Below are 13710 nucleotides of genomic sequence, written 5' to 3' on the forward strand. Positions count from 1 at the left end.
GGTCCTACTTCAATGCTAACTTATTAATTCTACTTTTAGCCTTTCAGTTTTATTCAAAATAAGTAACAAGTTAAAAAAATTACAGTAAAGCATTCTTGCTTTTGGCCCCAAACATCCTTGAAATGTTTTTTAAGTGATGTTTTAAATATAAATTTGCATGTCTTTTCATATCAAGTATATATAGTATAATAAATATATAATAATAATAATAATAGGAAACAGTATAGCAACATAAACTGCATATGAGCAGTTAAGTGGAATTATCTCTCTCTACATTACAGCACAATATTTGGACTATTATATATGATCTTTTTCCTCTGAAGTCAGTGGCCTTATTTAGAAATAAATGTAATATTAATGGTAGTTCAATACCTGGAAAAGATCAGCAGAAGGAAAACAATATTTCTCTTGGAAGAAAATTATAATTACATTTTAATTAATTTCATTTAAATTTTATTTTAGTGAAACTTAATCTATAACTTTTGGGGTAATTATGTCCTTAATAGTTTAGTCTCCAAAATCATTTGGGTCTCACCTGTTGTATCTTGAATGTCTTGGCTGTTATATTCAATGAGAGGCAAAAAATGTGGAGTTTCTTTTGTTTTTTTGCCAGAATTAATGCAAAATAAGGAATTTATAAAGAAACTATTGTTTTCAGAAGTCATTTTCCTTTGTAATTAGCAACAATCAGTTTAAATTATGGCAACTTACGTAAATTTACATCTGTGTTTTCAGGACTAGATCCTATAAACATTTTTAACCACAGTAGCAGAAAATTAGGTTAATTATGAACACATTTAATGGACCACATTAGTGAACCTTTGGCATAATTTATATGATATTGAAAAAATTATTTTATTCTTAAAAATATCGAATCATTAAATTTTAAGAAATTTGTCTTTGAAAAGTGTTACCCCGCCAGAAATTCTTAATGAATTAAATATTTAATATTTAAACATTAGAATATTTGAAAGTAAAAGGAAATACAATTTTGGGGAGGTGACCCTTTAAGAATAATGACACTAAAATGATCAATTATTTTAAGGAATATTTGTGAATTTACTATTTTTCTCTTCACATAGCTTGAATATATAAATGTATATTTATATGTGTGTATTTATTTTTCATTAATTTTTCTTAATTTCTTAAGGGCAAATAAAATGCTAATCAGCATACAAAATAAGGAAATGCATTTTATTTCTGTGAATATTTTGAAAGACTTCTCATCTATTGTTTTATTACTTATTTTGAAGTAACCATGGTTCCCTGTCTTATGCCTAATGTTGGCCAAGCCAGCATAATACAGAGGTGATTAACCAAGGACTATATAAATTCAAGATACAGGTGAAAACAAATTTAAAGTATCAGTGTAGGTGATAGCGTCACCTATTTAATGTTTTTCATCTTTATCTCTCATTTTCATGACACAGATTTATCTCAGTGAGATTTTTATTATTGTGAAAGTGAACAGAACTGAGGGTGCAGCGAATCTGTTTTAGAAGTTTGTTTAAAAAATGAAATGGTTAGTATATGATAGGTAAGTACTAAAGGAACTCATTATTTCACTAGTTAGCTGCAACCTGCTTTGCTCTGCTGGTTGACTTCAAGAGGTTATTTTTCTTACTCATTTTAAACTTCCTTCTGAAACATATTTTTTTGCATAGGCATTCTGCCAGATCTTAATAAATTTAGTGAGGTCTGACAAGTATGTTTATATTTTTGTGAACTATAAAGCTCAGGGTTTCCTGGAGTAGATATAAAAAGAGGGTAAGGTGTCATTTAGTTAATTTAAAACACATTATGGGACAGTGACTCTTGATCCTATGGTATTATAATTAAATTTTATTCCAGTTGAAAAACAATGATCTTTGTTTTTAAATCTGGATAAATTTCTCAAAGCCTTTTTTTTTGTCATTTACGGATACTTTTGTTATGGTTGCTTGAATTTTCATGTTCCAAACAGCTTTCTCTTAATGATTTTTTCCTAATTATTGTGGATTTCAGTTTTGACAAACAGCTAAAAATTCTGTGACCAAAAGTTTACCTGTTAATATTACATAATCAAATCATATGTAACTATTTGAGCTGACATAACCTTATAAGCATGAGTTAAAGAACGGATTACATGAGAAAATAACACTTTAAAATTACTGCATTTATGAGGATTTATTATGTGAGAATGGTTTTACTACATCATTTTAATACTGCTATAAAATATATTTATGTACATTTTATATTTTATTGTTCCTAAATATCCACAAAGCATGCAAGAGAAGTTTCACAAGCCTGCCTGAAGAAGTGATACTGAGTGGGCACTGAGAGACCACAGTGAACAAAATGTGGAGAAAGAAAAATTGCATCTGGATAGAAATAGTATGCCTTGCTCCCCAAAGTACCCACCTTAGGGAGTTGTTATGAGGATTAAATGATACAGTGTTATATGAAGTTCTTTCCCAGTTTTGGACATACAATAGCCTGTCAATAGATGGCAGGTTCTGTGTTATAATAATTGAATCTAATTGACATGTCTTTGGTTTTTAGCTCATGAATAAAGATAATCAGAGTTCCATTCTGCACGGAGTGGATCATGTTTATCATGTTCTATTCTCTTCTGGACCTAGTGGTTTAAAAGGGCATTTGAACATAACAGCTGAGAAAGAATATTGAAAGGACTGGGGTAGGGTGCCTCCTATGAAGCACTGCACATCTTTATGTATTCTGAAGAGAGTAGTCTTATTTTCTTTGGCTCTGGAAAGCAGTATCACAACCAAATGCATGAACATTATAAGGTGGTAGATTTCAGATCAACATGAAGGAGCATTTTCTAAACGTACAATGGCTTAGTAATAGAACTGCCAAGAATGATGGTGTGTTTCCTGTCTTTGAAGAAGTGAGAGAGGGTAAATGACTAGTAGTTGAAGTGCTGTTAGCAGCAATGGGTAAAGCTAGAATGTTAGCATCAATAATTTATTTCAATATCAAAAAAACTTGTAACAACTCATAGCGTTCAAAAAAAAATGGAAAGGGATTATAGATCAATGCATGTGGGGGATAGGGCAGTCCTGAGTAGTGATTGCAACAATTGACTTATGCATGCTGTCACCTACCGAAGGAGAGAAATCAGTTTTATTACTAATGGATAGATTTCTCCCCATTTTCTACATTACATTCAAGTTCAATTGAGAGGAAAATCCCTATCTTCTTTCCCTAGACTGCTGTGCCTTATTTTTGTCCTTTTTTCTAAAGGATAATAGAATAAGCTCCAGAAGCAGAATGTTTGGGTTCCAATCTCAGATTTGCCATATATAGTGTTTTGGTCACCAAAGATTATAATAACTGAGCAAAAAGGAACAAAAAAATAAACTGAGTTCTAGTTACTGAGTCAAAAAATTACAAGAAATACAATACAAAGAATGGAAATACAAAATTAAGTATAAAAATACATGAAATAACTTTAAATATATATTATATAAAATCTCTAGTGGCTCTACTCGGGTTATTACTGTTAGGCCTATTGGTAGAAGACAAGTCCCCCTTCGGGTGGGGTAGCTGTCTCCTATTTCTCTGAATGATTTCATATCTATTAGTACATGGGGCACTCAATGGTTATTAATGTCATTTCCCAGCAGGTGCAAGAATTAGAGTGGGTTTTAACACATGATTTATGTATGTAATAAGATATGTAAATACAAGAGTCATCCAAAGTATAGTAAACGAGCTAAAAAGGTAAGAGGGGCTGGAATAAAAATATTTTCAATTACCCACTTTACACCCATAGGTTCTAGAGGGCGTGGCCAGGATTTTTAGCAAAAATCATCTGTTTGACAAACTCTGTGCAATTTCTGTAACATTTTTCTGCTTCTTCTTAATAAATTATTTGGCAAGTTTCTGCACTGCTACATCAAATTTTTTCAGTTACATTTTGCACAAAAACTTTGGATCTACATCCCAGAGGAGGCTCCAGGAAGCTTTAGGGTATCAGATAAACTTGGACTGGAGGAGTGCCCGCCATATAAAAGAGTCTCCAACAAGGATAATACTAGTTGTAAAATCCTCCTTCCTAAGGAATCTGAATAGATAAAGGAAAAGACAGTTTTGCCACTTCCCTTTTCAAAGATACAGATCTCTGTCTTTCAAAACAGCACTATTGTTTGCTAATCTTCCTGCAAAGTCAAGTGTAATATTTGTGCTTTCTCCTGATAACTTGAATAAACAGCACATTGCAAAATGTTTCTCTTAAAGATCAGTTAATGCATCATTGCACAGGGTAAGGCAAAAACCACTGTGAGGTTAAGATTATCATTGTAACCTAATCAATACAAATAGTTTCTTAAAAAACAAACCTTCCTTATTGTATCAATCATTTAGAGATTTCCTTTAATACTAAGTGCAAAGCATAGAAATAGGTAATTTGGAAAGATACAATGAAATATAAGACTTAATTACTATCTTTAAAGAGTTTACAAAACATTCAGAGAAGTAAAACATACCAAGAAGATATTAGGTATTAATTGCTGATATAACAAATTACAAAAAAAAAAAAAAAAAAAAAAAAACAAAAACCAAAAACTTGGTTTTACAGCAGCACAACTGTATTCCTTGTTTGTGTACCTCCGAAGTCTGATATGCATCTTACTGGGATAAAATCAAGGTGACAGCAGGGCAGTGTTAATTTCTGGTGGCTCTAGGGGAGAACCTGTTTCCTTAACTTTTTCAGCTTCTAGAGGCTGCCCATATTTCTTATCTTCTGGCCCCCTTTCTCCATCTTCAAAATCAGCAACGTTGCATTCTTCTGACGGTTATCAGACAGCACAGCTCTCTCTGAGCACAGCTGGGAAAGGTTCTCTGACTTAAAGTATTCATATGATGGACCTACCAGGATAAACCAAGATAATCTCCCATCTCAAAGTTCTTAACCTCAACCACATATACAAAGTCCCTTTTGCTATGTAAGGTTATCACTACTTCTAGGGATTAGGACATGGACATCTTTGGGAAATATTATTCTGCCTACCACAACATATAAAATCACTATGGTATCTTTAGCACTCAGAAAATACTTCATAAATGTTTTTAATCAATGAATAAATAGAAAGATGTATAAAGCAATAAAGATGATATAAGAAAAGGGCTTTTAGGTTTATGGAAATAGACATCTCTTGTACATAAATCCACATGACTTGTTTTTGAAACAGTAATATCTAATTATTTCAAGTCAAAAATTGGAAGATTCCATTTAGAGCTTACAAACTGCTGGGTGAGGTGGCAGGCGCATGTAGTCCCAGCTCTCTGGAGGCAAAGGCAGGAGGATTGCTTGAGCCCAGGAGTTTGAGGCTGTAGTGTGCCATGATGGTGGCTGTGAATAGCTACTGTACTCCAGCCTGGGTAACATAGCAAGACTCCGTCTCTAAAAATAAATGTCTCTAAAAATAAATGCATTCATGAATGGTGTTACAATTATAAAAAATAAATTCTAGTGTCAATACATGTTAATATATTGCTCATAAGTTTTGCTATTACAAATCATATACTATTTAGAATGCCATTTATTAGAGCTTAACACAATCTCAATACAATGCCAATAGGCGTAGATCTTAGGTTTTGTCTTTAAATTATATATAAAGATATGTATCAGAGAATGGGAATCTTTGACAGCTGGAAAAGTAGAACTCTACTCTCAGTTTCAATTTCTATTATTGTAAATTGACAGACCTTGAGTCACTTATAAATCTAGCAGTCTGCTAAATGGTAAACTGACTTAGAGTAATTCACGGTGGTTTTGATGAACAGATTTTACTTATGCATTCTTGTGAGTGTGTGTGTATGTATGCATGTATATACAGATGTGTGTCTGTGTGAAAGGAATTAAATAGTGAATTTACTATTATCTTTTTTTTTTTTGAGATAGGGTCTCACTCTGTTGCCCAGGTTGGAGTGCCGTGCTGTGATTCATGGCCCACTGCAGCCTCAACCTCCTGGGCTCAGACACTCCCACCTCAGCCTTCTGAGTAGTTGGGATCCTGTGCCACCACGCCTGTCTAATTTTTGCGTTTTTCTGTAGAAGTGAGGTTTTACCAAGTTGCCCAGGCTGGTCTTAAACTCCTGGACTCAAATAATCCACTCACCTTGGCCTCCCAAAGTGCCGGGATTACAGGTATGAGCCACTGCACTGGCCTTGCAATGTTGTTTGAAGGAAAATATCAAATACTTTGAATATATTAGGTGAAAACAATTAAAGCCTACTTAATGACCGCTAAATATCTTTTGGTAGTCACTAAGCTATGCCAGACACTGCTATAGGCTCTAACTCAAAAGGTGGACAATATATAGTCAATCATGTACTCTATTAATAGAATGAGTGGCTAGCCTGAGTTCTTTGGAAATAGGAAAATTCAGTTAACATTTTATTAATAAAATTGAGAAGCTGAGTCAATAAGAATTTTTTGGACAGAGCGTGATGGTATTTATTCTCTTTTTACTGATTTAATGGTACAAAGTACAAATGCTGTTAGTTCCTGGGTGCTGTATACCCCTTACGGAACTTCAAGAAAATTATTTTAACGACATTTATCAAGAAATGATGCCAATGCAAAGTTAAGTATGCTCAAAACTTCTTACATTTTAAAATACCACATTATTTCACTTAAATATAATTTTTTACTAGCAATATTTTATAACATGGAATTATGTGGCTTCTTCTGCTTCCCTGCATTAGTTAACACATGGATGCATGAAGCAAACTTAAATTCATGTTTAGTTTCACTTAAAACTTATTGTAAAATATTAACAGATACTTTGGATTAAATAATTGTTAAATACTAAGGCATTTCCTAAAACCATTATGCCAAGATCATGCCTTCACTCTGCATTTTAATTTAGGCATTTTCTGTTTGAGATATTAAATGACTCAAAGACTATCTTAAATGTTTCGGTATTAATAAGACTAGTAATAAAATTGTGTTGTGTTCCTAAATATGTCATCTGTGTTTTGCATGTTTATTCTGTAATCATCACTATAATTCACATGTAATACATTTAAGTGTAAATAACTGCTACAACTCTTATTATAATCATTTTGCAAATGAATACAGTAAAATAATTTGTCCAGGTTTTCTCAGTTAGTAAGTGGTATAATTAAGACTTCAACCAGCTGCTCTACACTGTGCTATCTCATTGTGTACATTAGGAAGAAAATAAATAAATCCCTAACAAGAAATGTTAATTGGCAGGGTATTCAAGCTATATATTATACAGAAATCCTGAATTAAAAATTAAACAAGACACGAAGTTTTTTTCTGATAAGTAATATTCGGGACAATGGCAAAATAACCATAAGATGTAATAGCACTTTGGAGAGGTAAAAGATTGTCTCTCAGGAAAATGACAGAAAAAAACTATAGAAAAATATTAGTGCACCTTTAAATGTGAGAAATGCTAGGATAAATACATCATTTTGGGGCTGGACAGAGATGGCTGAAAGAGAATTCTCTTACTTAACTCTTAAAAGAGAAGGCCATATGTAATCTTTCTTACTCACATAAAACAAGCAAATAAACTAACCACACAAAAGAGACTTAGAAAACTGTATGAACATTTTTTCTTTTATCAGCGCAAAGCAAACAAGCAGTTGAAGGATAGCTATAATCTGGTGCTCTCCATAGTGGGTGTTCTGCTAAATGTCATCACTTACTCAGTATACAAGGCATAATTCTGTTTTGGAGTTGCAGCATGAGGAGACTAGGCTCATTCTAGAGATGTTTCTCCCTTCTAGTCCCTTCATTCAGGACTAGATTAAAGCATTGGGCAACATACTTCATCTGTCCTTTACACTTGCCATTTTCCATAATTTTGCTATATTCATTATTGTGAGTTGTAAAAACATATAAATAAAACAAGATTAAATAAACAATATAAAAAATTTCAGGAACTATGAATTTGCCTCCTTACATCCTTTGTTCCTTGGCTAGAAAAAGCAATGTTTCTGGTGGATTTGATAGTCCCTTAGCTCTATCAAGTCTCCAGGAGTCCAGTAACTGCAAATCCTCACAAACTTGAAAATGGTAAGAAGTCTGCCAAGAACCCTCCCATTTAGAATGAGGATTCCCAGGCTCATAGTTTAGGAATTTAAGTAGAAGCTTCTTAAAAAACTTAAAGCATACTATCTTATTAAGGATAAACTAGATATAAATTCAGTCATTTAAAAAATGTTGCAAGATTAATGTATCATATGGGGCCATGCTGTCATAGCGTTAGCTAAATAACTCTTTAATTCCTAAGAAGGGCCAATGCACCAGATGACTGGTGTACAGAATAGTATATTATAAAGAAACAAACACCGCCCCCCCAACCCTCGGCCCCGTACAGAAAAAAAAGCAGTGCTCCACCAGGTGGAGCCTTTTCCTCCCAGGTTTGAAATGTAATTCCTGGTATCGAGTGCCATCTGGTAAGTGGAATTGCCCTCAGATATCCCCAGGACCACAATAAACATGCAACATGTACATATAGTAAAAGGGAAACCTCAATTTTATTATGTGGCTTTTAAGATGCAAAATAAATGGATTAAACAGTTACTTTGAAAAGTACCTTATTGTGAATATTCTCATGTTCTTACACTAATGATTTTATCATGGTTGAATTCTAAACTGGGAAAAAAGAAATAGATTCCTCCAATTCATGCATTTTACTAATATGCCAGTGTCCAACACACCAGGTGTGGAGTGCTTGGGCTTTATAAGTTTGGGGGCACTCCAGATTTAACAAAGCAGCCAACACCTGGAAATACATAAAAGCTGGCCTCTAAGCACAAGGTGATGAGTGTTAGTTAACTAGGCCCCCTGGATTCAGAAAATGGCCCCTCGTGGCTCAGAAAAGAAAACTGAAAATGCAGCATCAGAGTTTAGTTTTAGCTCAGATTTCCTGGTGTTCTCAACGCCTATCCTCTCTTTACTCCCAAAAGGCAAAACACAGCTCAAGTCATGACGGTCTTTTCTGTTTGAGAAGAATTTCTTTTAATATGTACGCTGCTATTGTTTTATAGTCATAGCGAACAATATAAAAATGCTGTTTAAGTACATATGGCATATTTCTAGAGGAAAAAGAAACCCTGCTATTTTTACACACATGACAATTCCTATCCTGTGATGATGTACTTTAACTGTTACTGTCATTTTCCTGGATGTTGCTTTGTGGTCTCACCACAAATTCTGCAACAGATTTCCTGGGAGTGTGGCAAAGTCATGGGTGAGTGGTTGAGACTATGATTTGACTGAGTAACCATTAGAGTCCTTTTAGTGGTTAATCAACGATGAATTAATAAAAATGAAACCTTTACATTAAGTCTATAATGTGTACTGAAGTCCTGTCAGTTGCTTTCAATTAGGTCATTTTTATCATGTAATGGACAAAGACTCACCAAATTCCCAGAGACTCTATAGATTGCATCACACTCCTTAGTAGACAGGTGTTTTGTTAGACAGAACTATTTTAAAACACTTTTCTTTAACCATTTTCTCTGGGCTTGTGTCTGTGGTATGTGCTTGGCATACTCTCTGAACAAGGAGCTATCTTCAATCATTGTTACTTTATGTTTAAGAGACAAATCAATCAAAGTCCTGTTATCCTTGTTCATAATATACTATGCAAAATACTCGTAGAAAGAAAGGGGGGTTTCAAACTAAAGTGCCACCAACATACAGATAACTTTTTAGTGTCTTTTAAAATTATGCCTTTAATAGTCATTATGTTGCTTTGCCCATAATCACATTTAGACCACATTTAGACTAATCATCTTAGACTAGATCAACATTATCTAATATAGCTTTCTGCAATGATGGACATATTCTGTATCTGCATTATCTACTGTGGGAGCCACCAACCACATATATGTGATTACTAAACACAACAGAGGAAGTTTAGTTTTAATTAATTTAATTTTGAATATATATAGGAACATGTGGCTTATAGCTACTATATTAGGCATCACAGGTCTAGGTGTCTGCATGGATGTTGTACCCACTCTTCAATAATTTTGCAAATAAATATGTCATCATGCCTGCTTGTGTCATATAGATTTTAGTTTCTGCTTCATGTGCTTAAAGTGGTTTTTATCTGATTCAAATTGTAATGTATTTTGTAATATTTCCTACATTAAAGGTAGTCAACATATTCAGTGGCAAGGTCTAAAGATAAAAAGTGACCAGTTGGGGGTAGAATCAACAAACAGGAAAAGAATGAGAAGATATGGTTGTGTAGGAAAAGTAAGCAATACCAAAGGTTACACAAGTGCTTCCTTCATAGGTTTGGAAGGTAAGAATTGTATAGAAGTATAGTGGCTACTAAAGAATTCAGATAAGTAGAATAATCTAATTTTAAAGAGAGAAGGAATGCTGGAAATTTCTTAATCTGGATCTCTTTCAATGTGGCATAGTGTTTGATAGCAGTGATTGGATACCTGAGTAGCTGGTGTCTTGAAATCACATTTCATTAACAGTTTAACCTAAACCAAGTTACCATCTCTAAATGTTGATTTCATTACCTGTAAGTCAATCACAATAATAAGATATACCTCTTAGATACACATACCTTTTTTTTCCTGAGGCAAGGTGTAAGGGCAAGTGAGATAATGCATGTGAAGTGTTTAGTACAGCACCTGACACATAGGGCCCCATTTTGGTGTTAGGGAAACTGAGATATTAGGGTGATAAATTACCTTCCTCAATTTGTAATTGTTTTAGTAAGTGACTCAGCTGGGATTTGAAAGTAGGCCTATGAGTAAGCTGAGCGTATCCAAGTGGTAGCAGAAACAGAATGGCACCTGGCATGTGACAGGCATTTAATAAACAAAATGACAGTTCAAGAACACAAAATGCATTAGTAATCACAGGCGTTTAGTAAACAAAATGACCAGTTCAAGAAAACAAAACTCATTAGTAATCTACAGATCATAAGGTCATGTGAGCTTATTCCCCATGTACGTTCTTACAAGCATCCCTTGTGGAGAAACATGGGCTTAAGACAAAGAAAGATACTGTGTTAAAGCAGCAGCCTTTTAAAAAGCACAGTAATAGAGGCTTTTCCATTAAATCCATCTAGTATCCATGAGATACTAGAAACCTCAATCATAGGACAGATTTAAAATGGTATTGTAGGGTAATGAGTATCCATCTAGTATTTAATTGTTTACATAAATTGCAGTATTTAAAGTAATCTCTTTACAAGTTATTTTATCAAAAACTTTTCAGACACAATTTTTTGGGGATTTATACAAACTGTTTAACACTTAAGAAGTACTGGCTTACCTTGGAGATACTGCTCGTTTGGTTTCAGACCACTGTGATCAAGCAAAAATCGCAATAAAGCAAGTTACATGAATTTTTTTTGTTTCCCAGTGCATATAAAAGTTACACAGCAGACTATTAAGTGTGCAATAGCATTATGTTTAAAAATGTCCATACCTTAACTTAAAAATACTTTGTTGTTAAAAAATGCTAATGATCATATGAGCCTTCAGTGAGTGATAATCTTTTTGCTGATGGAGGGTCTTGCTTGATGTTCAGAGCCTTGCTGTGGCTTTGGCTTAAGGCTTAAGGGAATATTGCAGCTGGTTTGATCTTCTATCTAGACTGCTAAAATTTTCCGCATATCAGCAATAAGGCTGCTATGCTCTTTTATCATTTGTGTGTTCACTGGAGTAGCACTTCTAACTCGCTTCAAGAACTCTTCTTTTGCTTTTGCAACTCGGTAACTGGTGCAAGAGGACTGGCTTTTGACTTAACTCATCTTTGGGTATGCCTTTCCCCAAAAGCTTACTTTATTTCTAGCTTTTGATTTCAAGAAAGAGACACGCAACCCTTCCTTTCACTTGAACACTTAGAGGTCATTGCAGGGCTATCAACTGGCCTAATTTCAATAATGTTGTGTTTCAGGAAATAGAGAAGCCTGAGGGGAGGGAGAGCGATGGGTGAACAGCTCGTCAGAGGAGTAGTCAGAATACAAACATGAATGGATTAAGTTTGGGTTGTGGTTTGTGGTGCCCAAAACGATTATAGCAGTAACATCAAAGATCACTGATCACAGATCACCATGTAAAATAATAAGGAAATATTTGAAATATTGCAAGAATTACCAAAATGTGACACGGAGACACAAAGTGAGCACATGCTGTGGGAAAAACGGCACCAACAGACTTGCTCAATTCGAGGACACCACAAAACTTCAATTTGTAAAAACATATTATCTGTGAAGTACAATAAAGTGAAGGGCAATAAAATGATGTATGCCTATGTAAGGCAATCAGTAGATGATGGGAAAAACATTGCATGATTTAGAAAGAACAAATAGAATGTGTTATCAAAACAGACTAAACTAATAGCATAATTAGAATTTCATTTGAATATTTCTTTATAGTTTTGAGAGATTTAAAATTATGTATTATTTTATAAATTATTACAGAGGTTCTCCTATATATCCAGTCTCAAACTTATTTTGGTGATTATACTCTGGAACATGTGATTCTTCTCCTCGTGGGGTTAAAAAAAATTTATACCATCCTATGGGCTATGACTATTCTGAATCTCACACTTGAATATTACTTTGGGATCTTAGGCAAGTTATTTAAGAATAAAAATAACTTACTGTGTTTCCTCAACCATAAAGTGAGAATTTTAATAATCTTAAACTTACTGTAAGGATTAAATAATTTTCAATGGTGCGTAATACGATGCTTAGCATACCTTAAGAGCTCAGTGTATATGAGAAACAATTTCAGTAAAGAAAGACCAAATAATTTTGGTCAACAAGAAATATGAATATATAAATTATATAGTTGCATTTACTATATTTAATAGTTATATAATATAATATTTAAGTTGTATTTACCATATTTAATGTGACAGTAAAAAAACTTGTGAAAATGTGTGACCTAATAAATAAGTTTATTCAATTTTCTAACGTCCTGAACCTCTTAGCTCAGATGGATTTTGCTCCAAACTTATAACAATAATTTACAACCCTGACTCTAGTTTTTTTTCTGAGAGAAGAAAATAAATAGAAACACTGTTCTTTTTCTTTCCTTACCTACAGGAATCTACTTACAGAAAAATCTAGCTTCTTTTAAAAACAGCCTTAATCCCTTGTTGGGCCAAGGGAAAACTTTTCCATTGTTCTCTGAAGGTTTGCTAAAAAAAATTACTGACAAGAGGCAGATCAATAGGAGAAAAGGCATACACATTTATTTGATCATAATTTTACGCAACCCGAGAGCCTTTAGAACAAAGACCCAAAGTTACAAAAGAAATTGTCCATTTTTATGCTTAGGTTCAACAAAGTGTGGGCAGGTGTGGAGAAATACAACTGGACAAAAGGAATATGATCTCATGCTAACAGACTGAGTGGGGACGCCTGGCAAGGTGAGATTCTTCCTGGTATCTCCGTACAGTACTCATTCCTTCTGGGTATGGGGCAGGACCTTCTCTGGAATGGGGTCTTATGAGCTACGATCAAACAAGGTAGGTCAGATAATGTCTTTATGGCCAGATTTCACACAGAAAGTTGAGGTGTTAGAGTGATATGTTTAGGTTTTATAGCTGGTTCGGGGAAAAGGGTTCTGGTTTCTAGGAGCCACCTTGGGAAAGAGGGATTCTAGTTTCTACGGCTCGCCTTGGGGGAGAATGAAGGGCCGGAGACTGGAGGGCAGGAGAAGGTCAGAGAGAG

General features: G+C 34.1%; 1 protein-coding gene and 1 long non-coding RNA gene across 5 annotated transcripts in view; one reads left to right on the plus strand and one right to left on the minus strand.

Annotated features, from left to right (window-relative positions):
- Window positions 1-13710, minus strand: part of LOC129484811 (uncharacterized) — a 126690-nt gene that overhangs the window by 31315 nt on the left and 81665 nt on the right. The window lies entirely within an intron of this gene.
- The window catches only part of HGF (hepatocyte growth factor), a 103806-nt gene that overhangs the window by 20191 nt on the left and 69905 nt on the right, over window positions 1-13710 (plus strand). For 2 of the 4 annotated variants that reach the window (XM_063642078.1, XM_063642082.1), the window contains exon 2: window positions 13315-13505. In XM_063642078.1, coding sequence (XP_063498148.1) covers window positions 13476-13505 — 30 coding nt within the window. In that variant the 5' untranslated portion in view covers window positions 13315-13475. Of the gene's footprint in view, window positions 1-13314; window positions 13506-13710 lie in introns of those variants that run through there. The other 2 variants (XM_063642079.1, XM_063642077.1) reach the window with 2 other exon arrangements.

This window comes from Symphalangus syndactylus, chromosome 6, assembly GCF_028878055.3.
Source record: "Symphalangus syndactylus isolate Jambi chromosome 6, NHGRI_mSymSyn1-v2.1_pri, whole genome shotgun sequence".
NCBI lineage: Eukaryota > Metazoa > Chordata > Mammalia > Primates > Hylobatidae > Symphalangus > Symphalangus syndactylus.